Source organism: Bombyx mori, chromosome 9 (genome assembly GCF_030269925.1).
Source record: "Bombyx mori chromosome 9, ASM3026992v2".
Taxonomy (NCBI): domain Eukaryota; kingdom Metazoa; phylum Arthropoda; class Insecta; order Lepidoptera; family Bombycidae; genus Bombyx; species Bombyx mori.
The window spans coordinates 10729044-10756840 of NC_085115.1; the positions used below are offsets into that span (position 1 = coordinate 10729044).

General features: G+C 37.3%; 2 protein-coding genes across 3 annotated transcripts in view; one reads left to right on the forward strand and one right to left on the reverse strand.

The window, feature by feature from the left end:
• Positions 1 to 268: 268 nt before the first annotated feature.
• Positions 269 to 27797, reverse strand: part of NGR-A19 (neuropeptide receptor A19) — a 65503-nt gene continuing 37974 nt past the window's right edge. The window contains exons 2-8 of one of the 2 annotated variants that reach the window (XM_038012683.2): positions 14733 to 14895; positions 13922 to 14648; positions 13642 to 13840; positions 11876 to 11944; positions 9324 to 9482; positions 8460 to 8547; positions 269 to 932 (exon numbers count right to left, since the gene is read on the reverse strand). In XM_038012683.2, the coding sequence (XP_037868611.1) occupies positions 757 to 932; positions 8460 to 8547; positions 9324 to 9482; positions 11876 to 11944; positions 13642 to 13840; positions 13922 to 14571 (1341 nt within the window). In that variant the 5' untranslated portion in view covers positions 14572 to 14648; positions 14733 to 14895 and the 3' untranslated portion in view covers positions 269 to 756. 2 annotated transcript variants of the gene reach the window in all.
• LOC101740835 (uncharacterized) lies at positions 10171 to 11591 on the forward strand. Its single transcript, XM_004931059.5, has one exon. It carries the CDS (start codon positions 10198 to 10200, stop codon positions 11413 to 11415), a length of 1218 nt encoding a protein of 405 aa, XP_004931116.2. The 5' UTR covers positions 10171 to 10197; the 3' UTR covers positions 11416 to 11591.

Here is a 27797-nt window from a genome sequence, read left to right on the forward strand (position 1 = left end):
ACGCTCATGACCCCTTGTTCAGTATACTTGTGGCTCAGTATGGTTCTGGGTATATATATAGTTGGTGAAGAACATGTGCTGCCAGCTTAGTGGATTACATTGCTCCTCGTCTACCTTGGTTAAGTTCAATGTAACCTGAGGTTCGGACTCGGGTTAGTGGCCTACAGGAGCTTAAGTCAGCTCAGTTCGGTAAAACCGAGACAAATTTAATTTTGTGTCTTCTTTTTATAGGATAAGAATCAATTTTATGAGAAAAATAAAAATAAAGTGAAATGTTAAAACTATTTATTAAATTACAAGTACATTTATTTTCGATTTGCTTACGACACAAAATAACAGCACTAAAACCGTTGCAATGTTCTTACAGTAGGTACATTCAAAATTTCTGGTCTTAATTTATGAAACAGCTACACAAAAAAATATAGATATATCACATAATTTGAGAGATTGTTCGTTTGATTGTTGCGTGAGAATTCAGACCTCAAGCACCGGTCACCGTCCTCGCCGAACCCGTCGCTTGCGATTAAGGGCTCGACTAGTAAATTAACCCATAAACACAGTTCACTGAGTTTCTTCTCTGAGGATCTTCTCAGTGGGTCGCGTTTCCGGTCCGGTGTTAGATTCTGCGGGGCACTGCTCTTGCTAGGGCCAGTGTAAGCAACACTCCCGGCTTGAGCCCCGTGAGCTACACGTCAAGAAGAAGCTGAAATAGCCTCTCAAGGCTATCAGCATAGGTAGGACAAAAAATAAGAGAGTTCAGTTGAAGTGTGTGCGCACGGAGAGGGCCCGTATAGGGGGCACGGGAGTCGTGAAGCCGCCGGCGACGCCACGTCTAACAGACGCACAGGAGGAACACGTCGGAGCCCGCTGCAGACGACTCACACAGCTGCTTGACGTGCCGCGTCTCACAATGCCGTTCACACCCACCATCTCTGCATATCATTTAGATTTCATATTAAAAACATTTATAACTACATAATATTATAAGTAACGGTAGACATAACTAGTGTGTAGGTGTAACTAAGGAATTTATAGGAGAATGGGAAGCAATGTTCTTTGAGCATTATATCAGTGTACTGCGATTGACGACAGAGATTGAAGAGATTGATAAGCCCGCGCTACTTCCATCTTCACAATTCTACATTCTTTCTGTTTCTAGCGGAAAGCAGTCATGCCCTCCAGTTTAGAAAGCACGTCGATTTTTATTCAATACAGTTAAGACTGTAACTCCTTGTCTCAAAGTGGGTGACTACTATCAGATTGCGATGTGGTAGGACCTCTTGTGAGTCCGCACGGGTAGGTACCACCGCACCGATTATTTCTGCCGTGAAGCAGTAATGCGTTTCGGCTTGAAGGGTGGGGCAGCCCTTGTAACTATACTGAGACCTTAAAACTCATATCTCAAGGTGGGGGGCGCATTTACGTTGTAAATGTCTATGGGCTCCAATAACCACAACACTAGGTGGGCTGTGAGCTCGTCCACCTATCTAAGCAATAAAAAATAAATAAAAATATGTCGAATTACTTCAGTCGATCTTGGATAAATCGTATTGTGTAGACGATTGTGCTCATTTGTACTCAAACAACTTGTACTCATTTTGTACTCATAGACCCACCTAAATATATTAGGTGGATGTCTGAATCATATTCTATAGAACGATTGTATTATTTGGAACGGTTGGCTTAATGAATTAAAATTCTTATGATCGTCGTCATATCTTTGTAGTGTGTTTTCGTACTTAATATCACATACAATATAAATATTTTTTTTTATTATCTAATGTAAATTTTAAAGAGAATCGGATTACGGAATACTTGGTTGGCGGGTTTTAATTAAAAGCTATTTTATTTTTTTGTCAAACAAACAAGAATACCTCCTTATAATGTGTTAAGCGTAGGTACAACACATGAGCAAATTTAGGAAATTACATAAGAAAAAACGATACATTAATAAGTCTAGGCGCATATTATTATCTCCGAGATGCCTATTTCAATTAGGAAATCGGAATTTTGTACTAACGCAATTGATTGAAACGAATGAGCGATACGGCATGTTGCCTGCGATTTGCGAGTCTGCTACAATATGTACGAGAAACAAAAAAATCGATTCTTTAATGGCAAGCCAAACTAATAGTAATCATTTTTTATCCTGAAGTAATAAAATAATTGTACTGTTATCGACCTTTGAAACGTGTGAAAATTTTCAATCACCTTGTGATTGGTAAAAAAACTAATAGTAATCATTTTTTATCCTGAAGTAATAAAATAATTGTACTGTTATCGACCTTTGAAACGTGTGAAAATTTTCAATCACCTTGTGATTGGTAAAAAAACTAATAGTAATCATTTTTTATCCTGAAGTAATAAAATAATTGTACTGTTATCGACCTTTGAAACGTGCAGAAATTTTCAAGTTTATCATCTTGTGGTCGGTAAAATGATGTTGAATTATTCTGTTATAATATGATAAGATAGATAGTTCAGTCTAATTTTTGTAACTGCGCATTAATTGTGGAATTATTCGAAACATATAAGATCTCTTAGTAACTGTGAAAAACCAAAATTACAGTTTCAACTTGAAAACAATCATTGAATTAAGCTTTGTTTTAGTTAACATAGGGTCTAATTATTTTCAACGGAACAGCCCGGAAGATATTCCTCATTAACTAAAATTACATACGAAATTAAACTAGGGGCTGCAATCAAATAAACCTCGTTTTGTCTTTGATGTTCGTGTTGCAAAGGGCTTTTCCCTAAGTAAAACGTATAAAGTATCGTCTTACTACGTACGGGTATCAACTATATTACCTATTACTGTTGCTTCTATTTCCCTAACATTCGTCCGTAGTCCATGGTTATTAGTCAACACTGAAAATAGGTATTAAGAAGACGCGCACGACGCGCACGGGATACGCGAGTTCATACAGAATGGTAACACTATCCTGCCTATTGTAGCAGAGATAATAATGCTTTCATGCCCGAGTCATACTGCTGAATAGCATTCACGTTATGGGTTGTAGAGACCGCTTGTCAAGTGGACCGTGTGTCGAGTTCGCGGACAACTTCGTCGGCACGTTTGACGAACGGTGCGGTCTGAGGACAAACTAGTTCTTACCCCGTTTCAACCATATAAGATAAGATGTCCGGTGCATTCGTATCTAGCGATGCAACGGGTTCGAATCCCGCCGGCGGGTACCAATTTGTCCAATGAAATACGTACTTAGCTAATGTTCACGATTGACTTCCGCGGTGAAGGAATAACATCGTGTAATAAAAATCAAACCAGCAAAATTATAATTTGCGTAATTACTGGTGGGTAGGACCTCTTGTGAGTCCGCACGGGTAGGTACCATCACCCTTCCTATTTCTGCCGTGAAGCAGTAATGCGTTTCGGTTTGAAGGGTGGGGCAGCCGTTGTAACTATGCTGAGACCTTAGAACTTATATCTCAAGGTGGGTGGCGCATTTACGTTGTAGATGTCTATGGGCTCCAGTAACCACTTAACACCAGGTGGGCTGTGAGCTCGTCTACCCATCTAAGCAACAAAAATAAATAAAAATTAAACTTCCGTAGAGGATGAGGTTGAGATTATGCAGCCTTTGCCCTTTTTTCAAGACAGTACCCATTATCACAGCAAAGTGTAATGGGTGCTGCGATCATGAGCGCTGGGCTTTCTAGAGCTAAAAGGCTATTTGATTTAAGCGACATTTTTTCAACTTAAAGCCATTTAAAGTTTAAAATTTGGAAAAAATATCGAATCAAAAAACTTCTTCGGCTATACGAATGGAGTAAACTTCATTGAAGATCAATTAAAAACATCGAACCGTTGATGCTAATACCTAGTAAAACGTACCTTTATTTCCAAAGACAAATATCGCGTATTAAGCGAAATGTCGCTTAAGCCACATAGCCTTTCACCCCTTCATATGATAGTTATATCTTTCTTTAAATGAGAGAAATTCTTAACCATCGTTCTATCCGATGATTTGCAAGCGAAGTAAATTGTCCCTTCGTAATAAGGTGACACTCTATAAAACTTGCATGCGTCGGTCATGACCTATGCAAATGTAGCATTCGCTCACGCGGCCCGCGCTAACTTGAAACCCCTTCAAACCATACCACTACATATAGATCGGAAACGCGACCCACTGAGAAGATCCGGCGAGAAACTCAGTGGGCAAAACTGCTCTTGCTAGGGCTAGTGTTAGCAACGTCGTCAGGTTTGAGCCCCGTGAGCTCACCTACTAATTCGGTGAACCTAGAATAGCCCCTCGAGGTTACTAGAGTTGATACGGAAAAAAAAGCATCAAACATATTCCAATAAGAAATACGCTATTAAATCGGACAAGTACTTTCAACAATGTCTATTAGCCGTGAAAACCAAAAATATATTCATTCTATTACTAAGTAAAAAAGCCATTGATCAAACTAACACTGAACAGTCTAGTTGAACAATTCACGAGCCGTTGATTGATTGAAGGCGTCCTTATGTTCGTTTCACACATTTCACTGTGCGTTTGTAACGAAATTTGAAGAAATATTGATACATACCAAACTCGATTAAACTTCAAAGGAAATCGTTCATCCATTATTTTAACAAGATCATGGTATACGTAGGGCTGAGATATATCTTAAAAATTTATTTTCAACGCCACTTAAATCACATTTGATTGATGTTTTATTTTAGAGAAACAAAATACCCTTTAAATACTCTTTTCAAGTTATCGTCGGTTAAATAAAAGAAAAAAAACAGACGTGTGGTACTCGGAGACTGCCGTGATTAGGCTATTGCATAGCATTTTTTATCAACTTATGCAATTATAAATCAACAATAATAATTTAATATTAAAACAACAATAAAATAAGGGCCGGCGAGAAACTCAGTGGGCTAACTTTCAATGAATCTGCTACATTGTGAGTATTCCATTTTGATCGCGCACTCACTAGAGGGCGCTACATGGGATAGAGACACGCCTTTGGATGCTAGTTGTAGCTCTCATTCGCCCAGAATCAACGGTTTAGATAGTTTATTTTTAATGCCACTCCAATCACTGAATGAGTAGTAGGAGTAGTAATAAAATTCTTCGACTAAGCGATAGAAAATGGCACGCCCAACGCATTGTAATGTGATATAATTTTCTATTTTACAATTCCGTTTGTCGCCGATAGGTGGCGCTTGACGCAAACGCTGAATCGCGCTATCGTTGTTACCCACGAAAATATATCACATATTTTGATAGTACATAAATCGGTGTTTAGACTTCTTACTTTAAACACTACACAAGCGCAACGTGTGAATGTGTTGAAGTGAGCTACATGGTAGGTGGAGTGAGGGATGGAAGGTTTTTTTCGTTACGAATTTCACGATTCTGCTCTCAAGCCGCACTCAAGGCCCGCGATAAAATCTATGCAATAGCTCAGTAATAGTACTAGCAAAAACGACCGATGTACTAGCACGAAACGAAGCGAATATCCTGGGTCTCCCATAGATAAGTACAAACTTTCTCAAGAAATTAAGTCCATACGGATCCATCAGATCGGATAACTTGCATTAGATGCCTTCGGTTCTAACACTATGAGCAGGCTTAGGGACTCATAACCGTACTCGTTTGAATACGGCAAAGAGTTCCTTCATAACAAACACAACTAAAGAAATAAGGTCGATTTCGATAATCAAGAAAATGGTTTGGCTGTATGGCATCGGTCTAGCGTGGTAGAGCCTAAGTGCCCCAGTAGGCTTACTCCAGAAACCACTTAACATACTGATGTTAATTGGTTTCAGATCCAATTTCAGAAACCACTTAACATACTGATGTTAATTGGTTTCTGGAGCCCATACACATCACACCGTTAACGCCACTACCCGCCTTGCAACAAAATGTCGAATTTAATTATAAAGCAGTTGTTTGTCTTTACGGAAGAAGCGACAAAGCAGTGCTAGCGACCTATACAGGCTCACGATACATGGATACAATACAATATTTATAACAAATATAAGTAACAGTTTATTTTTACAATAGATCAGACACTCGGGTTATTAGCATATAAAATAATGTTGAATATTACCAATCTCCTAAGAGATCGAACGCTTAGTTTGCTTTTAAGGCTTGAATAGAAAATTCATTGTTTATTCATGATTTCAGAATAGCCCTTTTAGCTTTTATGTGTAAATAACTGTGCGCCCGAGTCTTAAGAGTCGTTTCACACTTTATTGTGATTTTTTATCGATACGAATATTGTTTGTATTTTCGACTTTTACGTATTAATAATAACGACCTTTCCATATTACTGTCAACATTCTTAAATCTTCACACTTTGCTTTTTGTATATTGTGCTCTACCCTGTTATGCCCATAAGTCAGTAACATCGTTCGTACATAAATAACAGGTATATACAGTATTTAGTGACAATTTACTATTAGAAAATAAATCGTATTTGAATTAAGAACTTATTGTACGGAATAGTTGTGGAATTTGAATAGACGATCAGTAATTATTTGGCCTCTAGCCAACATCGAATTCATTGAAATCAGAGATTCAGTTGGTTCGATTGTTTTCGAGGATTAGAATATATCTACAAAGTTCTTAATTGGATCTAGACCTTCAAGCAATTCAACCGTAATAGTAACTGGTATCAAACAAGTAATCCGTGAGCAATTCGTAAAGGTGATATAATAGTGGAAAATTACGTAGCTCCAACAATTTATTTCTATATAACAAAGACGGTTGAATAAGTTCTTGAATCCAGAATATGTATTGCGGTGGATGTGGTGATCATGTTCAAGTCATGTTCTACATGGCATTTTATGGTTATCGATGCCAATGGATGTCCAAACGTAAATTCCGTCATCAGCCTTGAAATATAAAGGCATGAGACGTAAGGAAAACCTAATTCTCACGTATGACGGTTGTTACATATTCTAGAGTGTGTATAATTTCTGGGATTTGGTGAATTAATACATTTATTTGTGTTCATATGAAGCTAGTTACGGACTTTACAGAAGCGAAATACGTTAAGTTACTCCTTCTTGATGCATGCCCGGGAATCAAATCCAAACAATGAAATATTTATCGAGATCAAGTAACTAGCACTGCTGCTGTTCAACTCTAAATGTTCTAATATAATAAAACAGAGTATAAAATATGATAGGAAATAAGTGAAAAAATAAACAAAAGCGCTCGGAATCATTCGGTCACTGACTTTAAACCACTTCATGGTTTATATGGCATAGATTTATGGCATAGATTAAAGAGATGTTAACATCTCATCGGGGGAATTACGACCCTCAGTAATGAGGAATACGACGTGAGGAGAAGCATATGTCACAATATTGCCGAATGAATTAAAATGAAAAATATGAAATGGTGGTTTATAACAGTATAAATACCATAGGGCATAGGGCAATACTTGAAATTACAATAATAATCAAGAGACATTCAATAATGAAAAACGCATTATCAATTTAAAGTAAGAGTAACGGAGAGATTCGGTGTGTCTGATATACGAAAAAAGAAAAGAAAAATAGAATCCTGGAAATGGTTTTGTAACGGGTGGAAAACGACTAACAAATTAAGTAAGTAAGATAAGTAATAAAACAAATATAACAAACTTTGTAACGTCACGATACATAACAGAGCAGCCCTGCTTAAACGAACAAGTTTGTTAAACATTGCCTGATTCTGGTTGTATTTTCATTTCGACTTCCACGAACAGCATAAGATTAATATTGCGAAAATTCAATAATTGATATTAGGAGATAAATTGCAACGTTTTCATTTCATTATCTCCGCGACTTCGTTATGACTATTCCAATTTCTGCTCTTTCGAAATCATTTAGACCTTTCGCCGTGTTTGTTATGATTACAATATGATGATTGTAAAATACAAATATTTCTTTAAATGGTTTATCTGAAAAATTGATATTATAAAATTATCAATAAAAAAAACTTCAGAGGTGTCAAGGGACACCCGGATGGAACGAAGTTCCTTTCGATTAATTAGTGAAGGAATTGTAATATTTTTTTAAGTTATAATAATAAATTACGGCATTATGAAGAAAAAAAACAATACTATGAACTAAATTAATATTGTTGAAACGCTATCTCGAGAAACTGTACTCATTACGCGGACCAATCGGATACGAGCAATGTCACGCGATAAGCGCCTACACGTTGATTGGTCAGAATGACGGATCTAAAAAGTGTCGTGACAACTTTTCGTAAGAATTTTTTCCGTCTAGCCCCCTTTCACAACGCGCGATAAGGAACTTCGTTCCAAAAAACGTGCTTAGAATTATATGACACTTGGATATTTCAGGTGGAAGTAACAACTATATTGTGTAACAACTGTCTCGCCGGAACCGGAAACTAAGCTTGCATCGCGACAGAAACAGACAAATTGTACTTGGATGCTGTTTTCTTATTTTTATTATATTGTGGATAACATAGATAACATCTCACCTGACATTTGCATTCCTTCACAGATGCTGGAATGATGACAGCGTGGAGATGTTGTTTCAAACCGAACGCGGAAGAACCATCCTAAGGCCTTTAAAAAGAAGAAGACTGTGAATTATTATTTTTTTGGCTAAAAACGGAACAGGAATTAACCATCTTTTTTTTTGACGTAAATGGACCAATATTGTTTTGATGCTAACGTTGAAAGCTACTACTAACCCAGCGGTAGATTGAGTATCTTCAGTATCGCGTTTTGATTTTAGTTTCAGAGCGACCATGGGTTTCAAGGTTTTAAATCAAAATTTCCATATAGGATTCTATACCAATTTCCATAACTTCAAACCAATAACGAGTCGTGCGTTCGTTTGTAGTGTTCACTCCGTATACGTCATCAATTTTGTGGTGAGCCGTTTGTACGGAATTGCTACCGCGACGGAACTCACATTCCATAATTACTCGTATTTTGATCGTGTCCATATTGATGAAAAAGGTACAAGTGTAGTGAAAACAAATCATATAACAAATAACAAAATTTGAAAATAGAATTCCATACTTTTAAAATAAATTTCAATTTAGCATCCAAACAAAATACCAGCCATTTTTTTTTTAAATGACCAGTATTTTAAAATTCCAATATCATAGGACCTATGAAGTTGCTTTTATGGCGCATCCGGGCTACGAATAAAATTGTTCAATTAGACAAAACCGTTGATAAACGTTAATATAGAGGCTAAATGGGGTAGTATAAAACAAAAGTAGCAAGCAGTCTGTGCTTCTGCCCTATTATTGAGTTGATCATATTCAATCTGGGAACATAAATATAGCCGAACGTAATAATAATCTGAATTATTTAGATGTTGTTTGTACCTGTTTGAAGCCGCGTCGATACCTCGTGTTCATGTAGCAATATATGATGGGGTTGTAGCAGGAATGTGACATCGCCAGCCAGTGGCTCGCGAACCAAACATAGGGCATACCTGGCCACGCAGCCCACTCTTCATCTCCTTCATGTAGCGTCCATAATACCTTAATAAATAATCTTTCATTAGGTACTCTGTGATGCAGTAGTTGAATAATCTTTCGTTAGGTAATGACAGACTCGGAGGTTCAGTATTTAGCGCCCCTGACTGTTGCGCCGAGGGTCGTGGGTTCGATTCCCACATCGGGCACATTCAAGTGTGATCAACAGGTTTTGATAAATTTTCCACATTTTGCAACTCATTACTACCGCAAATGTACGATATATGTATTGATTAAAATTTTAACTGATAGCCACCGTGACCATTATTTTTACCTCCATAGTTACCACCATTGTTTCTGTTGCTATTAATAAGATACAAATTGATATCACAAGGCGAATACCAACACCCGACTCGAAACTAAATCAAAGCCGGAACATGTTACAACACGAATAGCTCCACCTACAGAAGATGCGGTTGTCTTAATTCTATTGCGAAATGGCTGTGCCACCCTTCAAACCGAAGCGAAAAGGAACACAATACAGTTGAGACTTCGGCTTCATGGGGACAGCATACTGCGACGACTATGAGCACTAGGAATTGCTTAACATCCGATGAGTAACCTCATCAGCTTTATCTATATAATGAATAAATAAAATATACCATTCATAATGCGTTTTACACGAAAAAGTTTTCTCCAATTTACTTAACAAAAAAAAAAAAAACGAAAGATATGTCATATGTGTCAAATTTGTTCATGACAGCAGTGAATCAAGTCTAAAATGAAAGTGTTAAAATTGAATCTCATAATTATATTGATTCACGTTTGTTGTGGCCATAAAGATGTGCTACCAACGTTTTTATTGGATCACAGCAATGTTTTAAAAGATATTGATATACCACCAAATCCCTTCAGCACTATGAGCTCTGCAAAGTTTGCTGACATAATACGGGAAACAATCAAACGTACCGAAGGTATAATAATTTTCGTTGAAGAGCTCTTGAGTTTTGAGGAAATCACCGCAAAAGATAAATTGGGAACTCCGTTTACTCATTTACGCAGAGGTTTGATTGAAAGAAAAGTCAAATTCTTTCCAGCTGTTTTTGAGCCGTATAAAGTACTCGCTCAAATCTTTCATTCCCTGCATTACAATACTTTTCATTTAGATTCTGCGTATAATTTATCACTCAAGAGCGCCAGCTATATCTACGTATTTTTTAACGACTACGAAAACGAAACTAGGACTATGGCTCTCAGGAGACACGATACCATCATAAGAGATGTTTACATGAACATGCAAGAGTTACAACGAGGGCCTATTGTAGCATTCTACACCGGCAAAACCAATCCGGCCGTTATAGAGAAACCGCGCTTCATATCGATAGAGCCAATGCCTTCAGTCAATAATTTGGATGTTACGGTTGTTTCTGAAGGCGCCATGTTCCGATTTTCCGGAGTGACTGTTGCGACTCCAACACGTCGAGCTACTTTTAATCAAATGCCCGTTGTAGCCGAGGAAACGTGGAGCCGAAATAAATTATCAACGAAAGTCGCATATACCGACTTTGAATTATTATTTAATTTCGATTTGACGCGACAAGACGAGTGGGTACTTGAAAATATAGCTCTTTTAGAAGCAGGTGAAGAAGTCGGTCGGACTAACGTTTTTGCCAAAGCTCCGTGGAACTGGTCTTATGCTTGTGGTGAACCTTTGCAGATAGTAAACACACGTGACGGCAGCTCCATAGCTATACCCCGTTATCGAATTCAGCCTCTTGGACCGTCCATAATTCTTCGAAATGGATCTAGTAGCAATGTGACTTTTGGACCGACAGTGAACTGCTGCCCTTACTTCAGTGTCCCAATATTATCGTGCCTTGCTATTTCTTTGTTGTGCTTAATGTTTCTTGCGCAAGGCATTACAGTTTTATTTAACTGCGCATCAAATAGTAAATTTGATGACCCTCATAATCCACCATTAGTGTACGAAACTCAGTAATTATAGTACACCAATTACCCATGATATTCTAATACATTATATAATGTAATTGGTTGTAATTTAAGATTGGACAGTTTATGTGGTGAAAACATTTTATTTTTTATAATTAAGTCAATGAACCGAAAATAGTTCTGTGCTATTTATTAGTGAAAATTAAATGCTTCATCAAAATGGGATTATTTGTCTTTGTTAACGCTATTTTTACAATATCATTTTAAGAACGACTTAATTGATGATGTAAAAAGACATCAATTAAAACATATTTTAGCTGCTAATTTGTGCTTTGAACTGAAAACGATTATGTCCATTGACGTCAGTTGACAACGTGACATCCTTTTCTGGCACAAGTCAATATTGGTCAGATATGAGATGGGGGTAATAAAACCGGCCGAGAGGACTATTTAACGAACATCAATCAACTGAAACATCGGGATTATTGTTTTTGACAGTTAATACTTGCAATAAAAATGTTCAGTGGGAGCCAGCAAACCGTGAATACTGCTACAACAATCACCATCATTTTGATCATCTGAAAACCAGAAAAATGTTGATATTGAAATACAAAAAAAAACTTTAGTATTACCTGCTATTTCTATGTTTATTTTTTAATTTTATTGCCCTTGTAGGCAGACGAGCACACGGCCCACCTGATGGTGAGTGGTTACCGTCGCCCATGGACTTCAGCAATGCCAGGGGCAGAGCCAAGCCGCTGCCTATGTGCTACTTACAGGAAAAATCTGTCGCGGATCATCTCCCAATTAAATTAATCATAAGCAATGAATGAAATGTATTCAAATCTTAGCTGTATATTTTTTTTTATTTTTGATGTTAATGCACTGTCGATTGCACCTATAATTGAGGTGACATCAGCCATGAACTTTTGTCAATTTGTCAATGTTTTGTATTGATGATCACTTTGTTGGTGCAACTTAATAAATAAATAAATAAATAAATAAACACCAAAAGCTCCAATTAAAGTATAGATAGGGCTTTACAGCGCCTTAATTTGCATGACACGGCCACGTGATTGCATTAAAACATGCACATGTCATTAGCATCGGCTTGCGCAGGTTTCCGTACTTTGAAAATTTTCTGATTTACAAAGTGCTTCATTTAAAATTGTGTTATATAGATTAAATCGATTTGATTATTGAGATTGACTACTGAGATAACAAATTGTCGTAGTAATATTTTAAAATAAATTACATCACCTTTTCGCATTAAAAGTGTACAATTTCCAAAAATATTCGAAATTGAGTTAATGTGCGTAAACATTTCGTATCACCAGTATTTTTCTCATAAATACTGTCAAAAGAGCTTAGTTTAGTTTTAATTTTTTTTTAGTTTACCTATGTTTTGACCACTATTAACAAAATTAATACATAATTTTATCTTACTTTAAAAGACAGATAATGTAACTGATAAAAAAAAGTACGTGCGTACAAAGTACACATCTCAGAAGTGAAACTTTTTTGGCGAACTAATTTATAAGTCTTGCTTATATTTAGACTTATATTTTGAGACTTAGAGGAAGGGAAAAAGGAAGATATGTTCCCGCCAAAAGTCTGTCAAATATCAATCTTTTTTTTAAGCTATTTTATGACCTGGTAACTAAGACCTTTAAGTCATGTCTTATTTTAATTTATATTCTTATTTTTATGAAAAATGATAATATGGAGTGAAATAAAATGAAATGAAGATGATTAATTTGAGACATTTATCAAATGGTATTAAATTAAATTAAATAAGATGATATGGGATGAAATAGAATCTCAGTAAAATGGTGGTCATTTGCTGAGATTTTTTCAGTGGACTTTTTGGAGGATCCCGAGGAGTTACGTCCAGCAGCTTTGTTTCATTTTCCCACATTAATGCACTTTCACATATATTAAACAGTTAATAAACCACCGTTATTACACATTTAAACCTGAAGAAACACTAAATAGACAAAATAAAACAAAAAACACAACTTCACTACTCGCGTTCCCGCCAAAAAGCCAAATGTCACTTGCGTTGCATACCTGCGTGACGTTCTGTAAAAATTTTACCCTCATGCGCCTAAAGAAGTTTCACTTCAATAAAAAATTAATGTTGCAAATATGATTAATATTTAAAATATTACACGTTAAGCCTTTAAAACACTCTCCTATAAAATTAGTAAGTTTTGAGATTATACAGTTTGAATGCGAGAAGACGATATGTCTTTATACATTGTGAGGATCCTACCTTTCTTTTTGATCGTTGCATTCTGGAATCTCTTGTACTTTCGGCTTCACCGGGTGGTCGTCCGCCCCAGACTACGTGGGCAATGCGAGCATATGTACACACAAGAGCGCTAAGTGGCAATACAAACTGAAGCACCAACAGCGCACAGGTGTAACGCTCACTTTGTTCCACGTGGTCCCATTCTTCGTGGCAAATATCTCTGCAAACACCATATTTGTTATATTCGAGAATCTTCGTATTAATATTTGTATAATATAGCTTTCTCGTTTGCTTTACTCACAGTTGACAGTATTTATGCCACTCTGCAGGTCTCTCCAATTTCGATACTACGTATATAGGGGTGGCGGTCGCAATAGCACCTCCCCACACGCCAGCGACAACCATTTTTGCTGCGGTTTTACCCATCCTAGGTTTCAATGGGCGCATTATTGCCATGTATCGGTCAATCGATATAGCTAGTAAAGTGTATGCGCTCACGAGCACTGAAACCGCTTGTGAGAAGTTGACAACTTTGCACATAATACCACCAAAGGGCCAATACCGCAGCACAAGCATTGATACGAAAGAAAACGGCACACAGAACAACGTCATCAGGATATCGCCCACTGCCAGGTTTACTATGAAATAATTTGTGACCGTTTTCATCCGAGGCGATGTTTGTACAACGAAGCAGACTAGTCCGTTTCCAACGAGTGCCACAACAAAAACGATGCAGTACATGAAATAAACGCATGTTTGGAATGTCGCAGAAGTAAAGAAGCTCTCTGAGGATGTACTCGGATTGCATATAGCGTCGTAATCTAGTTTCGTTAAGTTGGACGAGGCTGTAGCATTTATATAGTATTCACTGGATGTGACGTTGCGTATAAGGAAGTCTGACAGCGTACTAGAATCAAAGTCTATCGATTCCGACTCATACATGTCCAACATAATTAATAGTATTTCGTCATTTTTTACATCCTCAGAACATGTAACTTCAGTGTTGCTCTTTATTTATGAGATTTAATCTGAAACAAAACAAAACTTTAATTGTTTATCGAAGCGCGTAAATTGTTTACTCTTTCAGAAGTTTATGATTCATTGAAACCTACCAAGATATGCCATTAACTTTTCATCCTGACGATGTTGACGTAAATGGAATCCGGCTCGCTCCACCAGTGCATCGCACAGCGAATGTACTCATATATTAGCATAATTTATGACGCAAACTCACAACTTCCACAGACATGACATGTTTGCATTACCGTACTGTACCTGTTAAGGTAAAAGTGGAGGTCAAAATATATAGAAGCCTTACAAGGTATTAAGCGATCTTTGATAATCAGTATGACTTTTTGTAACTAATCAAATATCGTAAGTAAGCCTTTGATTAAGTTTTCAGCTTTTACATAACAATTAAATAAAATTATGCGATACTACTCTAATTTATTCCGTGTGACTGATTTTTACCGACTCTATTCATAAAATAGGTACATAGAATCAAATAATTATGCTTATTTCATGATCTTTGAGGACCAATATAACATGGTTTAAAAGCTAATATTATAAATACATATGCATATGCCCATTGTACTGTGCAGAATATCAGCTGCGACTGTGAGCAACAAGAGATGAAAAAAAAAACCCATTAAATGAATCTAAATTCTCCGACGACCATGAAAATAGCTTTTTTTACGACATGGCAACACAAACGTTTTGTTTCAAACGCTTGTTCATAAAATGTAATGTGTTTTCAATAACAACATACTGTTCCGTAACTAAAGGCTGGTTATTTTAATTTTTTCTGGTGTAATAAAGATAGCTTGTGGTGTCGATCTAGCAACAGCACAACCCCATCCCTTCCCGTGGGTGCTGTCACTAAGGAATTCACAGGAAAATGGGCAGCAATGTTCTTTGAGCATTATATCAGTGTACTACGATTGTTGACAGAGTTTGAAGAGATTGATAAGCCTTCGCTATTTCCATCTTCACATTCTTTCTGTTCCTAGCGGCAAGCAGTCATGCGCTCCAGTTTAGAAAGCACGTCGATTTTTATTCAAGACAATTAAGACTGTAACTCATTGTCTCAAAGTGGATGACGACTATCAGATTGGGATGTGGTAGGACCTCTTGTGAGTCCGCACGGGTAGGTACCACCGCCCCGCCTATGTTTGCCGTGAAGCAGTAATGCGTTTTTTATTTTTATTTTTTATTGCTTAGATAGGTGGACGAGCTGACAGCCCACTTGATGTTAAGTGGTTACCGGAGCCCATAGACATCTACAATGTAAATACGCCACTCACCTTGAGTTCTAAGAACTCAGTATAGTTACAACGGCTGCCACACCCTTCAAGCCGAAACGAAATTTCTTACTGGTGGTAGGACCTCTTGTGAGTCCGCACGGGTAGGTACCACCACCCCGCCTATTTCTGCCGTGAAGCAGTAATGGGTTTCGGTTTGAAGGGTGGAGTAGCCGTTGTAACTATACTGAGACCTTTAGAACTTATAACTCAAGGTGGGTGGCGCATTTACGTTGTAGATGTCTATGGGCTTCAGTAACCACTTAACACCAGGTGGGCTGTGAGCTCATCCACCCATCTAAGCAATAAAAAACAAGGAAGATGTCTATGGGATACCAGTATTCACTTAATACAAGATCGGTCACATGAGCTTGCTTAGTCATCAATTCAGTAGAGAAAATACTTCATTAATAACGCATTTTATATCAAAAAGTTTTCATGAGATTCGAACAAAAAACATCCGTTGGATACGTTATTTATTCATGAGTAATGATGAACGTTTTAAAATTGAATCTCTTAATTCTACTAAACAAAGTGATTACTTTACATTAAAGATAACATATTTTCCTTTTCTTTCTTCGCACGTCTCCGGAACTACTAAGCAGATTTTATGAATGTAGTATTTTTTCGGAATTCTGCTGGTCGTAGTCATATAATTAAGACTGTTCTTATGGTTTACATGTGAACGTAGCTACGTAGCTTAGCACATGTAGCAGATATTAATATGAAACAGATTTTTCCTTAGATGGGTGAACGAGCTCACAGCCCACCTGGTGTTAAGTGGTTACTGGAGCCCATAGACATCTACGACGTAAATGCGCAACTCCCCTTAAGATATCAGTTTTAAGGACTCAAGTATAGTTACAACGGCTGCCCTACCCTTCAAACCGAAACGCATTACTGCTTCACGGCAGAAATAGGCAGGGTGCCTGTCCGCGCGGATCTTGCAAGAGGTCTTACCACCAGAATGTATGTTTTGTTTCTTTTAAACAAGATATTAAAAAAGTCTTTGGAATTTTATTTTCTGCTTCTAAGTTACATACCAAATTAAATATTATAAATGCGAAAATAACTAATTTTATCAGTTACGTTTTCACGCCCAAACTATAAAATTCTAGTTTGAAGCTTAATACGCCGCTGGACACGAACAATGAAGTTCGCGGGCAAAGCTGCGTAGGAAAGCTATTTTTAAAACGAAATATTTAAGTTACTACAAGAGCAATTTTTATTTGTGAAAATAACGAGCTAACTACTCCATTAAAAACTAAACGCACAAAACAATACTGTTTCTATTTCAAAATATATATTTAAACGCCCAGAAAGCAACGTTACGTAAACATTTAATTTTAAACTGGAGTAAACAGCTTGAAGTGATGTTAGATGTTCTACACAGGCAAATAAAACAATAATATGTTTAGAAAAATAAATAGATTCAGTTCTTTGGAATATCACATTGAGAGCCATTGATATTTTCTATCAACTGCCACTGAAGTTCAATGATTGACATGTTTAGATTACCGTCATGATCCTACTTATAAAAATATTTTCAAAAGATACGCGCATTCATATCATATTATTTGAACTTTTCTATTTAGAAATTATTATGATATACTAGCTGACCCGGCAGACTTCGTAGAGCCTCAATCTATAAATAAAAGACCTAAACTTTTGTATAAAATAAACTTAAAACAAACAAACGAAATCCGTCCGACGGGAGACACGTCAAAGAGAACCACACGGATTTCCTCCCGGATTAGGAGGAGGAATCTCACACCCCCGATTACTCTCTTTAGACAACCCATACCCTGGGCCAGGAAGGTCAAGTACCTGGGCGTTACCCTGGATGCATCGATGACATTCCGCCCGCATATAAAATCAGTCCGTGACCGTGCCGCGTTTATTCTCGGTAGACTCTACCCCATGATCTGTAAGCGGAGTAAAATGTCCCTTCGGAACAAGGTTACACTTTACAAAACTTGCATAAGGCCCGTCATGACTTACGCGAGTGTGGTGTTCGCTCACGCGGCCCGCACACACATAGACACCCTCCAATCTTTACAATCCCGCTTTTGCAGGTTAGCCGTCGGAGCTCCGTGGTTCGTAAGGAACGTTAACCTACACGACGACCTGGGCCTCGAATCTATCCAGAAATACATGAAGTCAGCGTCGGAACGGTACTTCGATAAGGCTATGCGTCATGATAATCGCCTTATCGTAGCCGCCGTTGACTACTCCCCGAATCCTGATCACGCAGGAGCCAGTCACCGTCGACGCCCTAGACACGTCCTTACGGATCCATCAGATCCAATAACCTTTGCATTAGACGCCTTCAGCTCTAACACTAGGAGCAGGCTTAGGGACCTCGGTAACCGTACTCGGCGAACTCGACAAAGAGTTCGCCGTGCAATCTAACCCATGAATCAGCTCGCTGAGTTTCTCACCGGATCTTCTCAGCGGGTCGCGATTCCGATCCGGTAGTAGATTAATTCGCGAAGCAGCTACTCTTGAGCTGTTAGGTCTCCTTCGAAGGCGCTCGGGCAGCTGTTAGCAAATCCCACCCCTCCTGCTGGCTGAGCCTTTGCTCGCCCACCTGTCCTGGTGAAACTGGAAAGGGCTCGGGGCCACCAGTAAAAAAAAAAAAAACGTCAATGAGAAAAAGAAAATTATTATTTTTATTTAATTCCGAACATTTTCATATTTATTTACCTTTTAAACCTTCTCTGGACTTCCACAAATAATCCAAGACCAAAATTAGCCAAATCGGTCCAGCCGTTCTCGAGCTTTAGCGAGTCTAACGAACCGCAATTCATTTTTATATACATAGATTTTATGAAAAATTTAATCTGGACTAAGGTTTAAACATTTATTTTAAGCATTCATTAAATAATTTGCTTACAGAAGAGATCATAACGATTATAAACGGGTAAATATTTAATTAATCTTAACCTTGTACAATGTAAGCGCCCCTTATACTTCATTTAGGGATGAATCGGCAAAGCCACTGTTGTAATAGCAATTTATTATTTTCCGTAATAGAACCAAAGCTATTATTGATGAATTTGCCATATCTTCTTGCAGATGTATTGTGCTTATTTTCTAAATTACTTATACAAAAGAAATACGGCCCTGCGTAGTAAAAAAACAAATTGAAGAGTCTGATTAAGAAAATCATTAGAATCCTCCTCATCAGAATTCTAAGAAATATGTTTTGTTAAAAAAATACAAAAATATAGCTAAATAAACACGAACCATTTAATTATAATCTCTACCGATGTTGAACCAGGAAAATAGCTGTAAAAATGGATAAGGAAATTGACGGTATGAGATTTGTGTCAAGAGACATTAACCAAGGATATTGTAGGCGAGACAAGGACATATTTTTATTACAGCTTTTTATTACAAGATCTCGAAACAATTTACAAGTTGCGTACCCCTCTGTAGAGCTAGTTACTAGCTATTACCAATCCAAGCTAATAGTTCCACTATTTTTATTCCTAATTTAACTAACGAGTCCAAAGTATTTTGTTGGTAAAGAAGGTTGCTGTCGGTCAGTACATTACTAGCGGTAAATTATTAGTTCCTAGGCTTGGAAGACATAAAAACAATTACAGAATGTTAATGACACTTCGATTTCGCCCCTCCAGGATAGGATTTCTAACGCTATCACGAAAATTACAGCATTACGTAACAAGCACAGCTTAGTGAGACAAGAGAAAATGAAATATTGTGATATATAAACAGAACCCAAGTTCGTGAGCTACATCTAGCAAAGTCTCACATGTAATTTGTAAGTGACACATGTTTTGGAACTAAACCCTCGCCCTTTATCAGTGTAAGTTATCCGCAACATATAAGCTGTCCTTGAAATTCTTTTGACGATGCTACGCTTCTGTTAATTTATATTCTGTTTTTATATATTAAACAAGAATATAAAAAGATGGGTAAGTCCATAGCATTTTTGCATCTTATGTAATTACATCTTACTTCTTTTTTAATTATGTATTTTGCAAAATTGACATTTAAAAAGTATCTAGTTCAACTACATGTGCAAAGATGAAATTAGCTAATAGATTATTTTTTCAAGCCACCTAGATATGATCGAGGTGTAAAAAATATTTATTAATAGTCATTCTTCTTCTTCTTCTTCCAGTGCCTCTTCAATCCTGAAGGTTGGCCGTTAGCTTCCTGTATTCATTTCTGTCAGCAGCCAGCCGGAACAATAGTAATAAATTTTAAAATCTTCATATTTCTACATGTACATACATATACAGTTTCACATACCTACATATTGTATAGGAATATGTTTTTACGATGTATTATATATATTTAATATATATTTCCGTCTACGTCTCACCGTTTGGGTCTTATCTACATTACGCCACAAATGTGATAGTTATTTGTAGTATTATGTGCAACAATATAAATTAGATCTATATCCCACCTTATTATTAAACCTTTAACATTTAAAACTGTTTTAATAAATAATAATTAAAAATAGTGGTCCGGTAGTCGATATTCGACAATAATTATTAATTTAAATTATAAGTTTGAACATTATTATGGTTCTATTGTCAAAGACTTTACTTGTATTATCAGAGATTTCGTTAAGGCTACACTGTAGACAAATAATATTAAAGAAATCAATATTCTCAACTTGACCACAGACTTTAAAAATAAACAAAACAGTATATATGCATGTGTGTGTGTGTGTGTGTGTCAAATACATGTTAATGTGTGTAATGTTTTCTTTATTAGTTTAATGTATTTTTATGCATTTTTTAAAAAAAATATTAGCATTGCGCACTCTTTCTCTATATTCTCTATAAGTGTGGAAAATTTCATACTCCGCCGTCCGCGCAATTTTCGTAAAAAGGGGTACAAAGTTTTTGCTTCACGTATTAATATATAGATAAATAATTGAGAACCAATTCCACACGATCATCCATCCGGCCCCAATTTAGGATTCCCTATAATGCGTACCAGCTAATAACATAGATACTTATATACGTTTTTCAGACAAAGAGCAAATAAACCTGTTCATCACACGATAGCTTGCCCGATATGGGAATCGAAGCTACGATCCTCGGCGAAACAGTCAGAGGCGCTAACTGCTGCATCACTGAGTCAAAGAGAGAAACGATAAAAATAAGTTACTCTGTTCGTTCATAAATATTTTTTTCCAGTTGCGGGATGGGAATGGGAATTACGTGATGTGGGAATGAAATCCACATTTTGTTTATCTCTACTTAATCGTTGGTAGCCTAAGGGGTTATTCGAGCTACATGCGGACTGGTAGATGATCTCACGGGCTTAAGATGAGAGGGTTTGCTGACAATGGTCCTAGCAAGAGCAGTGCTTCGCGACCCACCGAGTAGATGCAGCGAGAAACTTGTGGGTTTTTTCTATAGGCCAGTTCGTATGTCGGACTCTTTCGAGGGCTCCACGAGGGCGGTGACCGATGCTTCAACAGCTTAAGAGCAACGAGATTTGGATTCGGGGGATCCGACAAGACATGGAAGTCGTCGTGTCCTAAAGGATAAGACGTCCGGTGCATTCGTATGTAGCGATGCACCGGTGCTCGAATCCCGCAGGCGGGTACCAATTTTTCTAATGAAATACGTACTTAACAAATGTTCACGATTGACTTCCACGGTGAAGGACTAACATCGTGTAATAAAAATCAAACCCGCAAAATTAAAATTTACGTAATTACTGGTGGTAGGACCTCTTGTGAGCCCGGGCGGGTGGGTACCACCGCCTTGCCTATTTCTGCCGTGAAGCAGTAATGCGTTTCGGTTTGAAGGGTGGCCGTTGTAACTATACTGAGACCTTAGAACTTATATCTCAAGGTGGGTGGCGCATTTACGTTGTAGATGTCTATGGACTCCAGTAACCACTTAACATCAGGTGGGCTGTGAGCTCGTCCATCCGACCATCGAACCGTCGAAGCTCGACCATCGAAACAATAAAAAAAATTAAAAAAAAGCATGCTTAGGGCAACGAAGGTCGTTCTAATTAGAGGCGGCCACGATAATAGGGTTATCGTGTCCCGCCGCTTTCTCCAAGTAGCAAACCACAATGAACAGTAAATTAGCTGCCATACCAGCTAGATGTGTGCTTAAAAGAGTAGAACTGGCTTTGTGAATAATATTTGCCACTAGGTACCAAGGCCAAGGACCAAGGCGGTCACTCAGACAGTTGTTGTGTAGATAATATGCAATGTTGCACATTGCAATATGATGTGTTGACGTTTACATATTAGGTCTTATTGTTTTATTGATTAAAATTGGTATTTCCATAAATAAAAGAGTATCGAATCATACATTAAAATCACTAGGAAGACATTAAGCATTTAAAAAATAATTTGCTCAACGTCGACAATCTAAATTACATTTAATTTTGGATTAGGTAATGAAATTCTTCAAGCGTAATCTCGCCTTTTCATTATGAGTATACATGTACAATGACAAAACTTTTTAATCGTATAAGTCGACAAAGGTATTAAATTTACAACATACTCGATATTGAGTGCTTATCTAATATGTGAAGCAAAAACTTTGTATCCCTTTTTACGAAAATTGCGCGGACGGAACAGCATGAAATTTCCCACACTTATAGAGAATATAGGGAGGGAGTGTAGAATGCTATTTTTTTTACATTATGATAAAAAATGCATTAACTCTATAAAAAAACATTACACAAACTACCATGTATTTGACGCACCACATAATTATATACTCTTTGTTTATTGTCAAACTTTTGATATTGTTTAAAGTCTGTAGTCGAATTGAGAATAGATTAATATTGTTTGTCTTTAATATTAATATTTGTCTATAGTCTATTAGTGGCAAAATCTATGATTATAGAAGTATAGTCTTTGACAATAGAACTAACTATAATTATGTTCAAACTTATAATTTGAATTAATTATAGTCGAATTTCGACTACTGGGGTACCACTAGTTTTCATAAACATACATAAATTAATAACGATAAAGAAATTCGGGATACATAGAAACACTAATCAAACATCTACGCAATGTTAATAAATTACGAGCTCTTTTAACACGCTTGACGGAACTAGCATATGATTTTTAAAAAAAACTAAAAGCTGTGAGAAAACTCAACCTAGAACCAGCGATCTAATAGTAGAAGTCTGTGTAAAATAGGGAATTTGTTTGTTTTTTGCGCGTTCACCATTTAAACTATTATGAGAAAACTCGGCACACATCAGGCTCAAATTAAAGAGCAATAAATGACTTCATGATGCACCTTCACTTGGTCCAAACATTTGAAATGGCAATTGATAGAAAATAGCAAGATATTTTCTATCGGTGTCGAAGTGCTTAGGACATCAATATCACAGGAAACAATTCTAGTTTCGAAATTGTTATTGTAATAAACAAAGTGGTGGTGGTGGTGGTGGTGACGTCATGAGGTAACTCTATATCGCGTTCTCGCGGATCGCTTGGAATCTCTGGGTCTTCGATTTTTTGTGTTTTTTGCACTGTATGTTCCATAGTGAGTGCTCTGAGAAATAGTTCGAGATGATACCTACATTTCCTTTTTACCCTCACACCTAGACACCTCCTGCCCCCGGATTATACTTCACCCACACTATCTAGAACCGTTGCAATCATCCAGAAATCTTTTTTGCCACGTACCATCCGGCTCTGCAATGAGCACCCCTTTAAGGTCTTTCCAGAGCGCCATCGCATGTCCATTTTCAAACGAGGTTTGTAGAAAGTCCTCATCAGTAGGCAGCGGCTTGGCGATACCCTTGACATTGCTGATGTCCATGAGCTTTGGTAACTACTTACTATCAGGTGAGCCATATGGCCGTCTGCTAACAAAAGCAATAAAAAAAACTCCGATAACCATTTACCATCAAACGGCGCTTTAGCACTACTGTGCACGGACAGCAAAAATATAAATAAATTATCAACCTTTAAAAATGATTGTGCTGTGATTGATTTATTTAATGAATTTGAAGCTGTCGTGAAACAAAGATTTATAAAAAAATACTGGTTTTTCTATAAATGTTACTCAGCAAATTTCATTAAAAAGTTATTTCAATAAAACGGTTATCCAGTAAGCTAAAATGATTCTTTCAAAGTAACTTAGCAAAATTATACTAGAAAGTTTATATATAAAGAGGATTAACTACGACCCGCAGCATTCACTGAAACGTGCCTCATGTCGTTGACTTTGTGTTTAAGCTCGTAGTACATATTACAAGAAAAGTTTATTTTCGAAATACATGAAAAATACTTTTTGACGTGACAATGTCTTATAATTCGATGGAGTCGGCTGCACGCACGAAAAAACATGACTCATGCGGCGTTACCTCGCTCTGAGGCGTTCCATTTAAGGCTTGAAGTGCAAGCGAGAGCGTGCAACGAGCGACAAAGAGGCACAATCGGCCTCCGCGTTCGGCAGCGTCCGACATCTGTCTCACTCCTACTTGAGTGAGCAATGCATCCGCGTGGACAGCTGCTATACAAATAATACATTTACATATTTTCGTCAAGTATGAAGTTCAGTGAAAAGTGAATGTGGTGTCAATTGTTTATAGCAACGATAATTGCAATAATTGAAAAATTAAACCATTCCATCAGTATTTTCTTATGACGTTGTCACGTTCAACTATCGTCAGTAAACCGACTTTACAGACAAACGATTTTTTTTCCTAACATTCTTATCTGATATCCAAGTAAATACGTGCCTATCACGTCTATGTTATATTTTTGAGTAGCATTTATTTAGTATTTGGCTGTGTGATAAAGCCATCTCTTCCCGTGTGTGCCATAAATGAACTAAGAGATTCACGGGTATTATGTGGGCCGGTACAGCATCAGAATGCCCTCTTATCGTATATAGGAATCATATCATATCATCATCATCATATCATGCATAAGAATTTGGTATTTTTGGGTTATATTACCATTACATTGCATTTGCCATTTACAAACTACCACCAGAGTTCGTACTCTAAGCCAGGACGGAAAGCTACACTAATCCTGGCTATTTCCATTGCGAAGTGTTTTTTTTTTATGATTGAAGGTTTACTGGTGTCCCGGAGGCCTTTCCAGTTTCACCAGGACAGGTGGGCGAGCAAAGGCTCAGCCAGGAGGGGTGGGATTTGCTAACAGCTACCCGAGCGCCTCCGAAGGAGACCTAACAGGTCAAGAGCAGCTGTTTCGCGAATGAATCTACTACCGGATCGGAATCGCGACCCGCTGAGAAGATCCGGCGAGAAACTCAGCGCGCTGATTCATCGGTTAGGTTGCACGGCGAACTCTTTGTCGAGTTCGACGAGTACGGTTACCGTGCGAAGTGGTTATGTGCTCCAGTTTGAAGGAGTTTGACTTCGATCTCATGTCTCAAGGTAGGCGACGGGAATCACGTTGTGGTTATCTGTGTAACTACATTTTTTTATTTTATTACTTAGATGGGTGGACGAGCTCACAGCCCACCTGGTGTTAAGCGGTTACTGGAGCCCATAGACATCTACAAAGTAAATGCGCCACCCACCTTGAGATAAGTTCTAAGGTATCAGTATAGTTACAACGGCTGCCCTACCCTTCAAACCAAAACGCATTACTGCTTCACGGCAGAAATAGGCAGGGTGGTGGTACCTACCCGCGCGGACTCACAAGAGGTCCTACCACCAGTAAAAACTCGTACATTTCTCGTTAGCCTCGTAAACTTATCTACGTAACAAGTAAAGTAAAAAATTCAATTAAATAATAAAAACTGTCAAATACAATTCTAATCTTGTTTTTTTTTTTTTTTTAAGAGATTTTATGACCTGGTAACTAAGACCTTTAAGTCATGTCTTATTTTACTTTATATTCTTAATTTTATGAAAAATGATAATATGGAGTGAAATGAAATGAAGATGATTAATTTGAGACATTAATCAACTGGGATGAATTTAATGAAATGAGATGATATGGGATGAAATATAATCGCAGTAAAATGGTGGTCATTTACTGAGATTTTTTCAGTGGACTTTTTGGAGGAACCCGAGAAGTTACGTCCAGCAGCTTTGTTTCATTTTCCCACATTTGTGCACTTTCACAGATATTAAACAGTTAATAAACCACCATTATTACACATTTAAACCTGAAGAAACACTAAATAGACAAAATAAAACAAATCACACAACTTCACTCCTCGCGCTCCCGCCAAAAAGTCCCATTCTAATCTTGTGACAAGCAATGTTACCAACTTGGGAATTTTCTTCCTAAATTCAAGAAGTTTTCAAGGTAACATTTTTGAAGATTTCGTTGTATAATTACGCTAGTCTACTAATTTTTACTAAGGTCTTATTATTTATAATATTTTTATTGCGTAATGTAAGACTGAGTCTCTTAAAGAAATAGAAACAGCATAATCTGAAACATTTAGGAACCGCTTTTCCATGCGAAAAGTTGTCTCCGTCTAGCAACACATATTTTTTCAAGTAGAAAAATTAAACTAAATCTAACTAACAGAACACCGCGCTGCTGTGGCTCAATAAAAATAAGAAATTTATAATAAAATTTATCTTTTCAATGAGTAATTTATGTTGTTTTTACAGGAAGTCTAAGTTTGCGCTGCGTTAAAATATAACACGTCGAGATCACGGCGCAATATATGGAATGATCAATCATAAATACCGCCAATAATAAATCAACTTTTGCTGATTTACTAGACAGAGCACGTCGATATTTCACTACCAATTCAACCGGAAGTAAAGAATCAATCATACACAAACTAATTTAAAGTATCATAGATCATTTCTAAAAGTAATGTTGGCATCGACGCAGATTGAATTTAGAGCCGCGGATTGGAATAAGCGCCAGACAGACTTCCGAAAATATTCCCTATGTTGTATTATTGGTAGTACATCTAATATAATAATATGCTATATTATTGATGTGAATATTCCGCACGAAACAATTTTTTTTTTGCTCTGTAAGCGTTTTTAAACCAGTCATCCGATTGCGATCAAAGGTAATATAGCTAATTCAACAAAGAATGTAAAAAATGCGCAGCGCATAATTAAAATTAAAGTGAATATTTCACATCGAAATAGTTACTGGAGCCCATAGACATCTACAACGTAAATGCGCCACCCACCTTGAGATATAAGTTCTAAGGCCTCAGTATAGTTACAACGGCTGCCCCGCCCTTCAAGTCGAAACGAACGCATTACTGCTTCACGGCAGAAATAGGCAGGGCGGTGGTTATCACCCGCGCGGACTCACAAGAGGTCCTACCACTAGTAAAAATAGCCGGGTATCACTTGCAACTTTTTTGGTGATTATCATATTATATTGCCGGTATTCCGCCTACACGTTGGGGACGGTAGGCGTAATGTGTGAAAGATAAAGCTACTAAAACCCCTTGTCACACAATAAATTGCGAACACAGCTTAAGGGCCAAAGTGAAGATTCGTGCTGAGCATATTATGTTCCCCGCCACTTCTTCACACCAGATACCGAAACGGCGTTGGTTGTCAGACGAGCTTCATGCCCACCCAGTATTAAGATAAATTTACTAATTTGGTACGACTGCGAGGTATTTGTAAATAAATACGTGTTAAATATAATAACAGTTAGCTAGGAAAACTTATGGACAATTACAACCAGGTTCGACGGGTTACCGATTTATAATACAAAAACTCCAAATTTGTGATAACGACCTGTACATACGTACGGTCTTAATGTTCTAAGCATATCTGCAGCAAAATAGTTAGGAGTTGAAGGGTATTTAAATGGCAAAACCGCGAATTTCAAATAGAACCTTGACCTACGTTCCCTTAAAACTATTTCAGATGATTCCGTGTTCTCCTATTACCATGGACCTCAACCGCCCATGTGCGTCAACG